Genomic DNA, 19850 nt, shown 5'->3' with positions numbered 1-19850 from the left:
CGGGGCAGTCAGGAATTTCATTTGGGGGAGGGGGTCCATAACCAGAGAAAAACATTTTTGAAAAACAGGGTACTAAGTATGTAGAGGGTTTTAAATTAATTTTAACACTTTTCATAATCGAAAAAACTTCATTTGAAAAGACATCTTTTGTAAATTCACGATTTCTCTATATTTTGTTTTCTTTTATGAAACAAAGTAACTGTGTTTATATATTTCCAGGGGGTGGGGGGGGTCTGGACTCCCCCCTCATTATGCCACTGTCTATTTATAGCTTCTCTATCGTTTACTACAGATAATCAGCTCTCTGCAGTACATCCATAGTTACATCTACTTCCATATCAAAGAACAACAACTGGTTAAGTTTCAGGACAATTATAAACTTTGATTTGGTGAAGGTCATTCCATGATCAAATCTCGTCACATTGAAATATGCAGCCTAATCAATGGTTCTAATTAGTGGGTAAACTATAGTAGATTTATTTCTCTTAATTGGTGAGAGATTTAATTTGCAGGTATTTGTTCTTGCTGTTAGATGGTCTTTGCAGCAAGGAAGGAGGAGAGGACTTATCCACATCAATTATTTTGAGGAGTGAGCACCTATTTGAAATTCCTTCAAACTCTACTAAGGGTTATGCTGAGACCTATATCAGCCTGACGTGATTAGAAACACTTTTTAAGAACACACAGATACCTCAGTTGCTGGAGGGAAGGGATTGCTCAGGAATAGCAAATATATTCATTTTGATTGATGGCAACAACATTTTGATGTACAAATGGAGTGGTCAGGGGAAGTTTAATATATGCAGGGGGCCAAGTGTACGTGTGTAAATGTGTGAGAGCACTTTGAGGAGTCCAGTTTAAAATACTGGCTATATGCTACTAATACTCTATGGACTAATTGGACAAATGCATTTAAGAACTTCAGCTATTTAAAAAATTAAAACAGGGCTAGAAGAATGTGTAATAGGGGGCAGCGAAAATCATCTTTTTTGGATCTCAGATAGCCTCCCTACAAATCATGTACAACCATAAAGATAATGCAAAGAGAATATTCGCTATATTCAAATTTCTAATCAATCCAGAACTGGATGTGACATTCGGACATTTTTTTGGATGAGCAACCCAGACTAAAACCAGTATTTTCACCTTTTTTATCATTTTTGTGGGCCTCCAAAACTGATCATCGACATTCTGTCATTAAAGTTGGGAGGTATACAGCATAAAATACCCTTAAATTTAGGTACAAATAGTTTTAGCATCAATAAAATACTATTCTCAAGCTTTCATGAATGAAGCCTAACAATGACATCAAAAGATACTAGCTAGTCTCTAAATGGATGCTAAAATATTTGTAAAATGAATTTAGCTGAATGAATTTAAATTCTTTCACTATAATTCCTAGTTCCTCCACAAAGTACTTGAATGATAGCAGAAAATTTATAAGGTATCTCCAGAGCCGGAAATTTAATGATGGTTACTGAACTCAAAGCTAGTAGCTTCTGTTTAAGCAGCTATTACTTGTGAAAGGAGACCATATCCCTGCACCCAAGAAAATTCTTGGGCCACTAAAGTCAACATTGTGCAAATGACATCTGAAGGAAATTGGGAGGCCAACATCCACTTCCTCCAATAATGATGCACTTTCAATGATTTTGCTATTTGCTTCAGTGAGAGGCTATTTAAGTACAATCAGGCAATGAAGAAAAGCCATATAGAAAAAATTGTTCAATCTTAAAGTGTACTAGTGCTATTTTATTCCTAGATTGGAATTACTGATTCCTTAGTCACAGGGGAATTGCTGGTTTAAGTGTTGGTTGCATACCTAAAAATGCAAAAATTTTTATCCAATTCCAGAGTGATAGGAAATTTAAAAAGAATAGCAAATATTCTAATTGCACTATGTTCCTAGACTTGTCATGCGCTATTTATCAAAAGGCCATCAGAAATTCGAAGAAAAAAGTGATTTTTGCTGCCGCCTTTTAATAATGCTTCACACGTACCACCAGTTACTCTTAGATAGGCAACAACAGAGAAGAGTGTTTGTGATGTGTTGTGAAGATTATAGGGAAGAGGCATTCATCAAACTATCTACACCCACCACAGATCACAGTCTCTTCTTCCATGAGGCATTAGCAATGGTGTCCATTTAAATTATTTTACATTTCAAAGAATATTTAACAGAAATGGTAGTAAACTTTCTCATAGGTATTTGTTGCATATGCCAGTACACACTGACTTTCTAAGCTAACATTATTCTTCATAAATATTTAGTAATTTTCCAAAGATAGTGACTGATTCACATCAAATGTGTATGGCTTTGATAGTTAAATATCAAAAAGAATACAAGAATTGAAAATTTTTGGACATGGAAGCAGCTCAAATAATCCATGTCTTTTTAATTTTTTTCATTGATAAGAGCTAATAATTAGCTTATTATGAGGGACACTTCAGCCACTGAGGAAAAATTGACTTTTAAGAATATTTTATTTGAAAAATTATTATTAGACAGAGGAATCTTCCACGAATCAAAGTGGTAGAGAGCATCAGCTATACTGTGTATTATATTACATAACGGACTATCAACTCTAGTTCAATGAATTTAAAATCTGTTGAAATTTTATGCAGCTTTGTTGATACTATTTGTCTTACATTCTTAGCTTTAAATTTGAAAGAATTTAATACAGAGCATTGACTAATGTCAATAGACTGATCAGTTTCAATTACTACATATGGTAGTTTTCTAAGTTTGCATAACATTTTCAACTTCATGTAAGGCAACGAATAGGATGAATTTTATCGAACTAAATGAAATTATGGAGTAGGTACCTAGTAATATACTTTCTTTGTATCATGTTGAGAATTCTAAGCTCCTTCAACTTCATTAATTCTAGTAAAATTGTAAGTTTGGAGCTTTTCTAAGGGAATTATTGAATAAGATTCCTTAAAAGCTGAATGGTCAGTCATCGTAATTCACTTGACAGCAGAAAAATATGGTCCTTGTGGTACTTACATGTCAGAATATACAAAGTCTACTATCCTACTTGAACTTAGTCACTCATGCAGCTATACTTTGGTATGAAATTGCATGATTTTATCCTTTAAAGCAGTTAGATCAGTTTGTACTAATGCTCAATTCAAAATTTTCCCCCAAATCAGAGCGCAGGAATAGTATTTTACAGCCTGGGATTACTCTAATTTGACCCATTAGAGTAAAATTACTGCCTTAGATATAATTTGGAGGGTATTAGGAGAGGCCAGACCATAGGCGGATTGGTTATTTTTTCATCTCAAAAATAAAATCTGTGCAGGAAATTTTCAAAGTAGCTCCTATCACCCTATAGTCACAAAAATAATCATACATTTAATGGATGAATATTTGTGCTGGACATAAAATGTACAGCCCAGTGCAAAAAAGCCTCACCAACTTAGGGATGGATGAAGACTTCATCTTCTTCTATGATCATCTATTTCTTCGACATTGTCTTTTAAAATTAATATTTATTTGAAATCTGCAGACTGAATAAATATGTATGCAGTTTTGAATATCACAGACCAATTCCCAGGAACAGAAATGGTGGAGTTGGCAAATATAAGTTAATAGTGGAATGATAGAATAAAAATGATTAGATCATCCACCAAAAAGAACTTACTCTAATGTTTTTAAACAGTCAAAGGAAGCAGGTTATACTTCTCATTAATAGAAACTTGTATCTAGAATAAATTTTACACCCATCACATTTCCAAAGAATTGTAATGTAACTTATCAGAAAGAAAATCTAAAGCCATCTCTTTTTTATAAGCCATGCATAATTGTGACTTGATCAGAAAAATTTGCAAAATTTAAATGTTTTACATTGCTATGGATATAAAATTCTGACATAAAAGAAACCAAAGCCTTCATCGTTTCCTGAAGTGGTGAAGTTAATTTTACAAGGGTTCTTCCTTCCAGTGAGCGCTGGTGAATACTTTTGCCACAAAAGTGGAATGGAAATATTCTGGAGGTCTCCTAGAGGTTATATCAAACGACTGGAGGCAACAAAATACCTCTCTGTCGTACTACTTCCAATCCGCCACTGGTTTGCTCCATCGTCTTACCAGCGTTCCTCTCAAATGGATCAGTCTTGTTGCGTTGATCAGTCAATGCCATAGCAATGCCTGGGGCAGCACCTGCAACTGATGGACTTGGACCTTCAGGTGATGGCGGTTGAGTGGTTGTCACATCTGAAGATCCAGCACCCATTCTTAATGCTAGTAAACGCATTCCCTCTGAAATATTTCAGGAACATTATTCCAGCTCAATGAGTATGAGCACTACTTTTTTAATATTCTGCACTACACTCTTATACATGTACATCAGAACATAAAATTTAACCCAATAGACATAATGAAATAAATACTATGCCATATGAGAAAAAAATCATCATTCCATCAAAATTCAACCAAATATTATCCCATAAGGATTCAAGACTTGGATCAAAATTTTTATATGGGTGTACATTTACCTCAAACTAAATATCCGAAGAATGTATAGCAAACAAAAATGAAAGGGAGATATGTGCATCTTAATTTTTCTTCATTTAGGAAAACAATTTTTTTACATAGCAATATAACTCCTCAAATCCCTACTCTCGACTGTTCTAAAATCCTATTCTCAGCCTAGCCTTTGGTGGGTGTATGCCTACTTTCCTCTTCTATTGATGACTAGATTATCAAAGGCGATAAAAAACTCAGTTTCGGACATATTTTTCCTACCAACTTTCATTGGCATTGGCATTTGCATTTATTGTCTTAGGACTTATTCAATTTAGCCAAATTGTGGCACAAGTCATTAATTATCCTGTAAACAACATGACAGTAAAATATATTTATTTAACAATAATGCACTATTTTCAAGTCTTCACATTATGGAGTGGATGTATTAAGTGTCAAGTGTTCCCAGCTGTGGGGCCCCCTGCATTGTGAAACCACAATTGTAACTTTTTCATATCATAAAATGGTATTTTCTTGTATATGTGTATCACCAGTTTAAATAAAACTTTCTTAAACTTTGAATGTGACTTGATTATCTTTTTATTACAATAAAAGTAAAGGTAGCTCAAGATATCTTTTGCACCCTCCCCAAATCCCCCCTCAATTGAGTTTTTTCTGTATCTCCCACATAGCAACGAACCTCTCAGAGACGTCTCACTATGGTCTCGAATGACTCAAATATCACGTATGTCTCACAGATGTCTCGGAGATGTAATCGTGAGATGTTCAGGAATTAAAAAAAAAAGTATTTAAACGCCATCAATGCCTTCCATATATATTTTTCGGTGCAAATCTGCAGTTTTGATTATTAAAATCACGACATTTAATATGGGTTTCTTATTTTCAAAAGGTGATCCATCACAAAATTTGTCGCTAAAAATGATCGAGAAAAATAACTGTATAATTTAAATTTAATTATTTTTTTGCCTAAATTTAAAGCATACCATAGTACAAAGTCTAATGAGACATCTCAGAGACTTATGTGAGACGTCTCAAGAGATGTCACATAGACCATTTTTTTTGGACATAGTGACATCTCAGAGAAGTCTCAGAGATGCCTCTGAAGCTCTCAGAACGTCTCTGAGTCGTAACATGTGACATTCGAGACGTCTCAGAGATGTATCGGAGACATATTTCTGCTATGTGGGGCTGCCTCTGAGTATCCCTCCACACAGCATCAAAACTTACCTAATATCATGAAATCTTCTGAGTATCCATCACCATGTTTAATCTGGTAAGTGGTAATCTCCTTCAGGCTCTCAAGGACTAATGTACGAATCCAGACGCACAAATTGGTGGCCACCACATGCATCAGCCCAAAGCGAGCAACCACCTTGAACTTATGAATATTCAGCTGCAAAGATAAATAAAACGAAACAATCACATCAGTTGATAGACAAATTCCAACAAATGTAATTCAATTTCAAATTTGTTCATAGATAAAAAAGTTTTTGCCATTTTGTAAACTTACATATCTGCATAAAACCAGAAAATATAACGGTTAAAGATTTAAATTAGGATTAACAGCGTTAAAAAAAGCTTCTTGCTAGTAACAATGGTTCCATACAACTATTTCATAATTAATATCAATTTTCACTGAAATAAAATGAGAACAGATTTTATTTTTTGGAATAAGTGTACCAAGGGTAGAAAGATAATGGTGCCGTAAGGCAATGATGGCAGCAGAAACCAATCCTTTGATAAACTGCAGTAAAACCTTTTTATGAGTAAACCACTCAGCTGGTATAAAATAGCTGCAAGACATATACTTTGGAACTGGAGAGGTACATTTTCATAGATTAAATATGTGTGTGAAGAGAATAATTCTTCTATTACCAACTACAAATATTAATGTCCGTTTGCTTTGGAGAATAATTGTATCAACCATAAATTAGGCAAGAAAAATATAAAAACAATATTATTATTCAATTTGGTTTATATTCCTAAATATTAAAATGGTTACTGTTTCGTTCATGACCATTTTTCAATAATTAGATGGCATTATAAGAAGAATTAGAGAAAATTAAGGATGTGTGATGTGGGTTGCCTACATTTATGATATTTTTGGGGCACCTTATTGAAACATCTGTATTCTACCTTAACTTAGACAACAAAAGTTACCTTATGTTACCACCCAGTAAAAATAAATGAATGACAGCTTCTAGCTCCAAATCATTTTGGCAAAGAGTAATTACATTAGAGTAATAAAAACTAAATACCCAGCTAGCACACTGTAAGTCACTGAGATAAGGTGGAAGGAAGAAATAAGGAAGGTCCTTTTAAGTATGGATTTCTTATGGCCAGGCTGACAAACATCATAACATTTAATGATACATAATTTGTTTTCTTTCAAGAAGCAAAGTAATCGTGTTTTTATATTTCAGAGGGGGTAACGACCCCCCAGACCAACTGCCTTGCACCACACTACCAACATAGATTGACCCTGAAGTTAATTGTGGATAAATATACATTATTTACCACAATTACACCATCAGTTTCTTTTTTCTACCAAGATTTCTCCTTTAATTGACCTAAAATTTTGTTTTCAACGATCAACTCTAGAATACAATTCAAAGAAGGGATCCAATGCTGGCTGATATTCCGTACTCCCACTGAACCTGTACGACAAGTCTGGAAAGAAGAGGCATAAAAATCCTGCATGTGCCCTATGTTTCACAATAAGGATAAATTCACTAATGACATAGCCGTGGAGGAAAAATGTATTGGACTACACAAAAATGTGACAGATTTTTTTTCTGCTAAAAGAGAAATTATACTTACTCTAGAGTTCATGAATATGAAGTACATCTGCATGAATGTGAACACCATTTGTAAGACTGGATTGACTCCTCGCAATATTTGGTAGCATGGCGATTCCATTGGAAGCTCAAAGAAAGCACCAAATTCCAAACCATTGTAGATCATTGTACCAAGACCAAACGCTATAAAGAGATAAAACATACAATGAGGCATAAGGTTTCAGAAGTTCTCAACAACAGAAGTCAATATTAATGAAACATACATAATTTCACATAATTTTATGAAATTATGTCCATTAACAGATACCACTGTGGTACCTGTATCCTCACAATGATTTCTTAGGCACAATGATTTCTTAGGCTACAAATGATGCTGTACCATTATCACAGGTCCCAATTACTTCTCTTTGAACCAATTATATCCAAGACCAGAGTACTCATATATGTTTAAGGTTATATGTATTAAATAGAATGATTTAAAGAATGCAGGTAAGCTAAGCCAATACCTTTTCCCACTATAACAAGTAGATTTGGAAACGAAATGAGACACTTATTTGTATCAATATATGAGAAGAACCCACGAAAAGAAAAACAATTGAGGGTTGTTACTCTGTGGCAATAGTGTTCTGAATCATGGCAGCTGGTAAAAGCTAGCCTTGAATGTGTGTTATGGCTGTTTTATATAGTCATCATATCAGTCATTGTGCAGGTTAGCACTAAAAACATGTTAAAAATGCAAGAATGCGAGCTTGGAATTAGATCAGGGGCTACATATTTTGCCGTCTCACATCCAGGCATTCTCGCAAGACTTCCAGCAAAGCACTGCTTTACACGACGCAATTTTGATTGCGCCTTTGCACTTACGTCAGATTGCACAAAATTGTGCCCGGTGAAAAACGATCTCTAGAAATATTATATCAAGAACATGTCTTTGGTCTGTATAATTATTACTGTAGGCTTCTTTTGTAGACTTCTTTGTTTCATTAAATTTTAAAATTACATTTCGGTTGGTATTCCTTTGGATTTGAACTTATTTACCGTGAGCATCACAGTTGACTTTTTGCTAAGTGAAAAATTTTTTTTTCCTCGCTTAATCACTTTCTGATCCAAACTGAAGGCTGGTTACTCGCCCAAGAAACTTGAGGATATTCTTTAGACTTTTCCCAGTGGATAGATTCAAAGTCCTGAGAAATTCTTTGAAATCCTGCATTTCGGCAGATTTCATGAGTGAGTGTCGATAAAAGAGAAACTGGTTACTCACCGATTGCCCCAACACGAAGGAAAAAGCTGCCATGGCTGCGGTCGTTTTCCGATGTTTTGCTCTTCCTCGGCAGCACTGGCTCCAGGCTCCCTGCTTCCATAGCCACCAGACCTGTGAGCTTCTCGGTTGGCGGGCTGTCGATGGCCTGGCCTCCACCACCACTCCCATCGTTGAGATTGACGTCCTTGCCATTTTTCTTCCCCGCAGAGGAAATAAAGACAGACAAGTTGTGGCGACTGCACGGACCCTCAACCATTTTGATCAACTGATGTGGGTAAGTATGCCTCCAAAGCACTGTTAATGACCCAATCTTCCTCAAATACTTCCTACGCAGATTTCACGGTTTGTAGCCAGAGTAATGTTACGCTAAATTCTGTGAAGGAGCCACAAGGCAAGAAATGGAGCTAACTACGATGAACAAATTAGCTTGCAACAGCAATGATGGAATTCTCAGTATTGGCATGAGATCTGTTTTATTACGTTAAGGAATCAAATTGAGTACTGAGCCACTAACTATGCGAACTGTTACAGAAGATAGGGGAGCATTTCGTATACAAGCAATCGCCCTGGTTCCCTTGTAATAGGTCAAAGTAAATCCATCCTATTCCCCCTTGATCATGCCATTTGAGAATGGCCTCCAATGAATAGATTGTTCATTAAAACCAAAAATGAATTGCCTTCCTTTTCTAAGTCGATTAAAATCTTATGAGTGAATTCTCCATTGATTAGTTGGATATGGTTGCATTGTTGACTTTGTTCAAAGCATAAGATTGGAGGCAGTATTAGTAAAAATACTACACATGAATGATTAAATTGATTCACCCAAAGTTTACTAAGTATCAGGATGCATGCTCAATCATCATCTCTGTTTTGTACTTCAACACTTTCGGAGTTTAATTTTCAGCGGCGAATAGCAAATTTGCCCTGCAGAGATTATTGGCATGCATTGGTATAGGTGCGTCACTTATCAGAAAAAACATCTCTGAATGCTGCTGCTATTTAATTCTGCTGGCGAAACATGGTTTTACTTCTACCTACCATACCAGCAGTTAGGGGCACTGTGCTATGATGTTGCCTAGCTAAGTAACCTTTTACACGAAGAAAAAACAATCCCAAGTTACAGTGTCAAATATTGATCATAACTTTAAAGTGAAGGGGGGATGAGAGACAAATGTAAACATAGGCTGAGTAATTTCAAATGAAGAGATATAGACCATATGCTGACATAAGGAGTCCAATCCTCAGGAAGAGAAGACACTGGCATATCTCTTAACTCCACATTATGTTTTACTACCTCCATTTATGCCTACTTCAACCAACAAATCGCCTCAAATGATTGGCATCCCATAAATATGATTCATTCAAAGAGGGATAGCATGTACCTACACCTGACATAAAGATAAAGATACTATGCACTATTATTGAACAAAATAATATATGTAGTTGGTTTGAATTTAGCACAAAATATTTTCAATGTGAGTCGAAGTGAGATTTTAAACAAGCAAAAAACAATTTTACGAGAACACCCACATATGATACAAATAGAAATAATGTGGCTCCTTCGGAAAAGTAACCTTTCATTCACCATACTGACAGTTTACTTTATTTTCAAATCATTTGCACAGAGAAAATTGTTTTTCTTTAATGTTACTTTCATTTTGGAGGTTCCATAATTTCATCACTAGGCATGAAAAATCATTATTAAAACACACTGTCGTGAGTTCCTCAAACTCATACATACATATTATGAGGATGATAAAAATGCTTCTCGCCTGATCTCGACAAATTATATGAAGTCAAAATGTGAAGTACATTTACACACAGAAAGCATCGAAACCATGTTAGTAATACACACTAACCATCGAGTCACATTAAAACCACATCTAGAAAATTTCCATGAAGTTTTTTCATGTGTTTTAGTTAATATTCACTTTATCGCTTTAAAATTAGGGGGAAATGTTTTTAAATTAAAGAACCCAAGCACTAAAATTAACACTTCGTTAAAAAATCTAAAGTGTCAAGAAGTATAAGAATTACTGACATGAATTCCAACATAGCTTGATTGGGCAAAAATACCAGACACATATCCTAAAACAAGTTCATTAGAGACTGAGAACCCCCATTAATCATTCACCGCTAAACAAAATAAAAAACTATGACTACTAACTTCACAAGAAAGGACACACTACCTCGGCCTAAAAACAAACATCCTACAGCTAATTTCTTAATGTATCAGAACTCTGTTAGAACTTTAGAAGGGACGTAATTCTGGGAGTAGTTTTTCTTAGCAAAATGTGATTGCCGATAATAAAAAGGTAAAAATGTACTGAGGAGATCAATATTTAAATAAGTTAAGTATCTCAAGGAATGAATTTGATAAATGACAATCATGTTATACAAGGACAAAAGGGGACATTCATGAATAACCAAGGAGAACAATAATTAGTGATGAAAAAGTGATTAGTACATTTATGGAAAAAAAAGAAAGTCAGGGTAAAATAAAACATTCATTCCGCAAGTGAAAATCAATTTGAAATGCATTTTTTTCAGTGAGTCAAGGGGAAATTTGAATCTAGAATCTATTTTTCATTAAGTATTTATCAAGATTAGTTTGATAGCAAGATGGTTTTCCAAAAAAACTAAGGCCTATAGAAAGTGATTCCTTCAATCAGGAACCTGGGAAAATGCCCCATGAAAGTTTTATGAATAGGAGAGTTATCACAAGAACCAGTTCCCTACAACAATACAAACTCAAAGAAAAATGTCATGAGGAAGCAATTCTTTTTAGGAATAATTATTGAAATCACCAAAATAGCAGTCCAAATCTCCGATGACATATTATTGATGGAACGGGCTTTATTTTGAAGTTAAAATGAAAACAAACTTCTACTATGAATTATCGCTTTAGTCCAAAGAAACTATTTGAAAAACATCAAACGCTAAAACTTTAGTATCCAAATTTATTGCTGATGAGAGTGAGCATGAAAGAGTTTCTTTCACTCAAGAGTGTCATATTTCACCTAACGTAGGGTTATTGGTTTGCAGATTGAAAACCCATGAAAATTAAAATACTTGGAATACCTTATTAGCCATCAATAGAGGGGAGTAGAATATTCAACTGAATGAAATGAGAAGACAAAGAAGTAAGAAATATGCCTCATTTAACATGGTGTGTTAAAAAACCAGTAAGTTTTTATTAAGTGTGGGATAATATACTAAATTCTCGTCCAAATTAGTAGTTAGATATATGTATATAGTTTAGTATGAAACCATCCGACCCCCTGAGAAACACCAAAAATCAGCTCTTAAATTACATCTCACACCATTTTTCCAAGATAAATAAAGAAGATGATATGTACCAGGTAAAAGGACTATAAAAATATTTGAATCCCAAGATGATTTCCACTTGAGAATGCAAGCTGTTCATACGCTGAATTTCCAAGGATTCCCAAGTATAAGTTAATTGATACAAAGCCTTAAGTAAATAGTCAGACAGTCTATTTACCACAATGAAAATTATACGCAAGAGGGCAAAATAAAAAATATACATAGAAACTCGAGAAAGACAACTCTTTGGCGGAAGAAAATAACTCTGTTAAATGTCACAAAAAAATATGGCTGCACTGCCATTTTCTTGGGGCATAACTATCAGTTTGATACATGAGTCGAAGGAAGATATTAATTATTAAAAAATCAAATAATCAAAGAAAAAGATAGCCATGATCGACTAAACACTCAGTTCTGTGCTCATAATCATTTAATTTTCTTGAGACACACTGAAAACTTTTTCACAGCCAGCAAATAGATGGGCTAATATTTGGTGATTGAGCATTGGTGAACTGCTAAAATGAGCCTCTTACTTGTTGGTCATGAGAAAATTGAATAGCATTGGATATTTCTTCCCAGATATTTTTATTTGATAACAATAATGTTATCTCCAGATAAATGATCATTTGCATTAGTAGTTTTACAAGCGTATCAAGTTATGCATGAAAGCAAGAATCATGTCTCATTTACAGGCTCATTAGTTTCTTACGCATGCACTGGAACCACTTAAGCTTTTCTTTGCAATTCACAGACTCAGAATGTCCCCAAATCGAACTCTTTATTCGGAAACAGAAATGTAATATACACTAATTTCACTTATTCTCTCCAGATAGAAATCTGTTGAATTCTGCCTGGATTTTCTCTGGAGCAGCTACGGGAAATAACACTACATCACACACAAGAATAGTAACCTAACTAAAGAAAATCTATTAAAACCCGGTTTTACCATCTTTCCAATGATTGTGAAGCTATTATACGGCACATATGAACGAATTTATCATACACTCGCTGAATTACTGCTCTCATCTATTAAAACTGCATGTCAAGGGCATCAGAGATACCTAGGTACCTATAGAGGATGAACTATATTCTCACACATTTCAATTATCTTAAAGATAAAGTAAGCAGAAAAAATTGATTTTACCTCTATAAAATTCTTTTAGCATATTATCGTTAGTTCGTTGTTTGCAACGTTTTCGATGTGGTTTTCATGCGACCATAAAAGTCACGTGGTTCATCAGTGGCAAAGATGTCACACTAATAGTGAGCTGCTACCACACTCTGCATATATACTCAATGATTAGAGCATAGGATCTACATAATGGTATTGTGAAAAGTTTTGATCTGCTATGGCAATGCGATACCCCTCTATCGATAGTACGATATCTCTCGAGAACTCGTAAAATGGCGCAAAATTAATAACCTGCGAGTGTGCGACGAAAATGGTATTTCATCACCTATTGGTGTGAGAAGTCCACACGCGGGGAACAATTAGGATCATGAGGTTATCAAAGAGAATGCATATTCGCCTCCTTAAAGTATTTGACTACGCTACGGGATAAGCAAAACCAGAACGAATGCGGCAGACGAAAGAGAGGAAACAAAGGAAAAACGTGACACGCAAAAAAATCAAAGCAGACGGGAGAGGAAGCTGTGAGGAGAGCAGCAGCAGCTATCGACCGAGCTCGGGCACAGGAAAGCACGCATTCTTGAGCACGTCATTCACATACATACACACAGACACACACGCGTGCTCAACCACAGACTCGCTCGCATCCAGACATTACAAGCAAGCACACGCATGGACGCTACGAAACAGGCAGGATATAATATGTATATGTACTACAAGGGGTTGCGAGGAGACAGGGATGGTGGGAGTAAGCAAAAAAATTAAAAAATCACATGAGCTGTACCATGGTTTCCCTCAACGCAACGGCGTGACATGAGGAAAAAGGCAGGAAAAAATATAACATGCGGAATAGGAAAAAAAATTAAAAGTAGCGATGGTATGTCCATAAAATAAATAAAAGGTAACGAGGGAAGACGAGGGTTTTTGGTTTGAAATTCCCAGCGTAAAGGGGGAGAGGAAAGTTGTTTTCATAAAGAAGATAGAGCGGTAAAAAGCACGAGTGGGTACATATATACTTTCGGAGAGTCGGGAGGCGTCGTGCTGAAGCGATAATTACCCTCTCCACCGCTCCGCCTACGCGGCGCATGCATCGCCGGAACGTCCCGTCGTCTTCAATTTTTTCCCGCTCTATGTTCCCTAGCTTTCCACCTCTCCGATCCTCCACGTCACAGAGGATATCCTCCGGACCGCAGGACTCGTGGAAAAATAGAGGCGGGAAAGTCATTTCGAAGGATTTCACATCCTCTCTCTACCCACTCCCCTTTCTCGGATGAGCTCCTCCAAGTATTTTGCACTGCGCTTTCCTCCCGTTTATCTTCTTTCTTTTTTCTCCCTTCCATTTTCTACCCATGAGGCGGATATTCCGAGGCAAAAGTGCCACGTGTGCGCGGACGGGAGAGGGGGGAAACAACTACGACTCAATACCCGTCCCTTTTTTTTATTAAAGACGAGATGACGTTCCCACGAAAACCGATGGGGATACAACGAAGGTGGACTTGTTTCACAGAGATAGCGAACATTATATTTGACAAGAATCTTCTCCAAATGAAAAGTTGCTTTTACCTAGTCCATATCCATATCTCTTGATCATTTCCAACCATTTAGGTTCTAAATAAACGGGCTTTGCAAAAATAAGTACCGTAGAAATCTGCCAAACAATCCGAATTTTGCATGTCCTGCCGCAATTATTTAAACTTCAAATCGTGCATATTTGACACATTAGCGTACTTTTATTAACTTCTAGGCACCAGAGTGTGAAAACGACATATAACTATTTTAAAAACTGACGCTTTCAGAAGTTTCAACCGGCCCTCACACTGTAAATATCTAGTAAGGTATAGTAAATTTTATAGATAAGGCCAAGCGGTAACCGATAAATTCAACCATCACTGTACTAGTCACGTTACGGGGTTTAGTAGATTACAAATACTCAAAAATTTTCAACCACAGAAGCCTCCAACAAGCTCCATTCCATTTGGTAGTCTTCTGCACCCATCATTTCTGCGCTTTCAACACTTCTTTAGCATTATTTCAGTTTCACTAACTAACGGTAACAGCTGATCCAAACAATAATTTGAAAATAGATGTTAACCAATTCCAACTTCTCTAACTGGTGGTGACCCATGAGAAAATAAGAATTTTAGTAAGAGTAAGAAGTAAGTAAGTGGTCAAGCATTTCATCCAATTGTACGCAGATGAAGTGAGGTAAAAAAAGTTAAGAAGAGGTCAACTGTGGTAGCATGCATATATTTGGAGAGGGACGAGGAAACCCTTCCAGGAAATTCCTCTGATCCTCGCCAAAACTAACCAGCTAATGAAATCATGTCACAAAACATATCCTAGCTACAAACAAGGACACTGACTAAAGCGTGAACAACAAACGTCCGGCACAACAGTAAAATAAAAAAAGCAAGACGAAAACAGAGAGCTAGCGAACAGCACGCGACAAAAAGCGGCAGGCGAGTCTAGTTGAAAGGCATTGTCGGCAGGAGGGCGGGACCAGGGACGATGCTTTGATGGACACGGAATAGGGTAGCTAATTATGGAAGGATGGTCATCGAGATGCTACTAGACAGTGAGAACAATCCTCATGTTGGTACAATCAGGGGTGACATTCCACCTTTTCACTATTCCACCGGCAATATCCACAAGAGCTGATGAGAAGTCTAAGCACCACACACCATTAAAAGCACCCCCGGGACTCTAATCAGCCGTGGCCATAGAAAATTCAGCAGAAGCGATTTTGCGTTGTACTTAAGAGCAAGGGTATTTAAAAATCCGTGATGAATATTTGCAAGCAAGAGTTAACCTCCGAGTGGCGGAAAGGGTCAAATAAATAAAAAATGAGTGGATAGAAAAATGCTTTTATCATAGTCACATATTTATTGTCTTTGGAATTTTTTTTGGACATAACCGGGGATGAAAAATGAGCATTAAAAGATTTATCATTTCCTATTGCCAGAACTAAGAATATACTGTGGGGCTAAAGTGGATTTCTAATTGAGATACCGCAATATGCCCCTTCCAATTTACTGAATAACTTTGGTTTAGGTTATATGTAAAAATCAAATAATTATGTGCATATTCATAAGGTAGGGATATAAATTGATTTAACTCCTAAGTCTGTGCGCCAGCTTCCTTTTTAAGCTGGCAAATTTGGAAATTTCCAATTTTTTAATCACAGGTATTTTACTGGTTTACATACATTAAAGTTGGACTTTATGGGAATCATAGAAGTATAAATAATTCTCCAATGAAGGTATTCTATAAACTAAGGCAGAAAAGGAAAAAATGTCTCTCGGAGGATTAATATTATACTTTAAATTCGTATGTTCCACAGCCTCCTATCCACAGAAATATATCCTAGTCTCCTATAATAATATCCTATCTGGTGGATATGTTTTCAGAGGTGGACCCACATGTCACCCATTCCACCAACACGTAAGGATTGTTCATCTCGGACATCTGAAAAACGGCAACATCTAGGTGACCTAACTGGCACAAATTTTTGTGATCCAACACACATATATATCACAGAGAACTAATCTTCTATCCACGCCATGGAAGCCCACTTCTTCTGGCCATTCTAGCACCATATATAAGCGGGTTGTACAACTTCAGGATACCACAAGTCTCGGCCGTTCCAACTTATTTACCGGAAAACTCGCTTTGAAAACTCTCGACTTTCGTGATCCACGCATATTCGCATTATTGGTAATATTATGGTTTTCAGCAACAGCCAGCGGTGTCAATGCGACTGTCTTGCCAGCCTTTTAAGGCTCCTTGCACACACGCCGGATTTTAACCGGTCAAACGGTAAAATAACCAAGCAAGTGGTTGCTTGGTTATTGTACTGGCGCCGGTGACCCATAGTGGCATTGGCCGGCTGCTAATCAACTTTTTATCGTTACCGTTACGTGGTCGGTCAGTGTACAATTCTCTCCCATTGTTCACTAATGGAATGCGGACGGCCGGTAAAATGTCGGTCGTCCATATTCCAATATCTAAAGTCGGCGTGTGTGCAAGAGGCCTTACCCCTAGCAAGTTTTTGATCCCTGTCAATTGTGCAACCCGCGTCTGTTTGATACCAGAATAGCGCCATTTAGTTAATGCACGCAATGAGGGCGAGAAAAGTTCTCTCTCTGCTCTGACGTAAACACACACATAAACACACCCAGTGTTGCATTTCTCCCCATAGCCGGGGAAAATGGTCATTCCCACCTGCCGACACTTGCCCCTTATGTCTTTACTTACCATCCGGCCGTCGGCTTCGGCCTGCTTCAGGGCCGCCAACCGCTGCCTTTCCCTCATGACGTCCTTCATCTTTCTTGGATACGCTTCCTGCGTGACAGGACCCCGAGTCGAACCCACCCAGAGGGAACGACACCAAAACGATCAAGGGTCGTGAAGGGACTTAAAACACGGCACCATCTTTCCTTATTTATTACTTTTTAACATTATTGTTTTCATTGAAACTCTCCCTCCCGATTGAAAGGGTGCCGCAAGCAACAATTACTCGAGTAAAGGTATTCTAGTACCCGTGCATTAGTTTTGCCAATCTAGCCAGGTGGATCCATGGAGAACCACTAGAAGAGTATGTGGAATACCCTGAGGCAGATACTTGAATGCCTCTGGTACGCGATTGCCAAGAAGAATACAACACGGGTGCCTAAGGTCGCTCATCCATTTATTCCTCTGAATACTCGAGTACCCAAAAATTAGAACTCAAGTGTGTACTTGTCTGGTTTCATGAATTTGATTTAGGTACTCACGGGTAGTGGCGGATCCAGAGAGAGACGCTAGGGGGAGCTATAGCCCCCTAGATATAAAATGGCCTTCACTAGATAAAATGATAATTTTGCTCGGAATCCCACTCCTGTCGGCAGGTTACCGCCAAGAACCCCCCACCTAGTCCCCCCTTGTCCCTATCCTGGATTCGCCACTGCTCACATTTGATATGAACACCCGCATACTACCTGTACATTCGCATACTACCTTGGTATTCGGGCATGCTCTGGGTACTCGAGTATGCTCAAAGTACTTGAATACCTGCACCCGAGTATATTTGGTACATTGGTAGGAGATAAAGTTGGTAGAGGGAGGAGGAGGGAGATTGCGGAAGAGGTTGGGAAGCATCGGCGCCGGTGCCATGTCAAGGTTGCCAACATTGGAGAATTTACCACCCCAAATTCCGATGCCATTCGCCTAAAAACCTAGGTCTTCCTTCCTCTCTCAATACTTTGGTTAAGATTTAAGAAAACTACGGATTCATGGGATAAAATCTTCACAAAATATTCAGATTCACAAAACTTTTAGAGCTTATAACACGTAATTTTACAAATTAATATTGAATCAAAATTTTCCATCACGATCAAAATTTCAATACCTCTTCTAAGGTAACATAAGTACTTCGGTAGGATTATAATCCCAAAAGATATCAAATGTAGGTACTTATTGCCAAATATCGGATGAAATTGAGTTCAAATTTGTACACTATACTATCGCAAATACAATTAATTCCTCCCTAGATTACAAATGAAAATTCTCCAGCAATAAAAAAAATCCTCCAGAATCCGAAATATACGAGTTTTTAAAAAGACTATTGGCGAAAAAAATTATACGCTTGGAGGAAATTATGAACGTTTCACGATTTTGTGAGGTGTTCACGAAGACTGCTGAAGTCCATACCTTTAAATAAATACCATGGTTTATATAACAGTAAAATCATCATCGCGCAAGGATACAAAGATTGTTAACAAGAGAGGGCATCGAAAATTGACTAGTCATACCTATACTCACACTCTGAGTTTGATTTGAGAATCTAGTCTCTGACAATAGTTCAATTACATGCAAATTGATTAATTTACACGGTGAGATCAATAAAATACCGCAATACCAGAAAACTGCCGGTATGAAATAAGCAAGCAATGAGTCCAGAAAAAAACCATGGCTTAGACGAATGGCAACGTAAATATATACAATCTCAGGCGTCTTTTTACAGTTTTAGGTTAACAATTCGTCCAGTTTACAAAATTTATAATTGTAGTCAGTAGCATAGTGGTCGTAAGAACGCCAACTGAATTGAAAGTTACATAAAAATCCATGTTGGCATCCATGAAAGTCAAAACTTGTGAACCAACAGTTTAATAGCAAAGTATAAAAATAACCGCTACACAGAACTTAACCAAAGCAATATTCATAAGAGAAAGTTATCAGTCAGTCAGTTAACAGTCATTTGGGGAGTATAATGAAAATTGAAAGAACTGTGTAATTTACGATGACTGAAATGATCTCGTGTTTGAGTAAAAAAAGAATACAAAACTTGATCCATAGTTTAAGTGTGTTTTGAAATAGGCAATTATAGGCAATGCAAAAATCTTGAAACATGAAAATGATTAGATAACAGGCAATTTAAAATCTACAAATCTTTTGGGACAAACGAAAATATACCTGGGTAATTTTCTGTACAGAAATGTGAACCACAAACTATTTCATTGTAGCAACACAAACGTCATAAAAAGTAATTATAGAGTAAAATGTGAAGCGAGCAGTCCACGGAATAATGCAATAACAAGTATTTTGAAATCAATAAATCTTTGGGCATAAACGAAAATGAAACACTGAAATTTCCTTTACAGCAGTGTAAACCACATTGCATAGTTTTAGCAACAAAATAGTCATAAAAAGTAATTATAGAGTAAAATTTGAAACAAGTAGTCCACGAAACAGCGTCAGTCTTGTTCATTGTCATACCAAAATATTTTTAAAAGACAAGAGCAGTTTTAACTACGATAATCAATATAAAAAATTGGCAAAAAAACTGAAAAGAACGAATGCAGGGACT

The 19850-nt window shown here is 36.7% G+C and overlaps 1 protein-coding gene across 10 annotated transcripts in view; it reads right to left on the bottom strand.

Moving 5' to 3' along the window:
* LOC124162480 overlaps positions 1–19850 on the bottom strand; it is a 401724-nt gene that overhangs the window by 16456 nt on the left and 365418 nt on the right. For 9 of the 10 annotated variants that reach the window (XM_046539032.1, XM_046539030.1, XM_046539029.1 and 6 more), the window contains 5 exons: positions 17261–17347; positions 8551–8746; positions 7312–7472; positions 5719–5884; positions 4096–4266 (listed from right to left, as the gene is read on the bottom strand). In XM_046539032.1, the coding sequence (XP_046394988.1) occupies positions 4096–4266; positions 5719–5884; positions 7312–7472; positions 8551–8746; positions 17261–17347 (781 nt within the window). The remainder of the gene's footprint in view (positions 1–4095; positions 4267–5718; positions 5885–7311; positions 7473–8550; positions 8747–17260; positions 17348–19850) is intronic. The other variant, XM_046539027.1, reaches the window with a different exon arrangement.

The sequence above is a fragment of the Ischnura elegans genome, chromosome 7, assembly GCF_921293095.1.
Source record: "Ischnura elegans chromosome 7, ioIscEleg1.1, whole genome shotgun sequence".
In the NCBI taxonomy this organism is placed as follows: domain Eukaryota; kingdom Metazoa; phylum Arthropoda; class Insecta; order Odonata; family Coenagrionidae; genus Ischnura; species Ischnura elegans.
The sequence above is the reverse complement of the archived record's forward strand: the minus strand, read 5'-3'. Positions and strand labels throughout refer to the sequence as shown.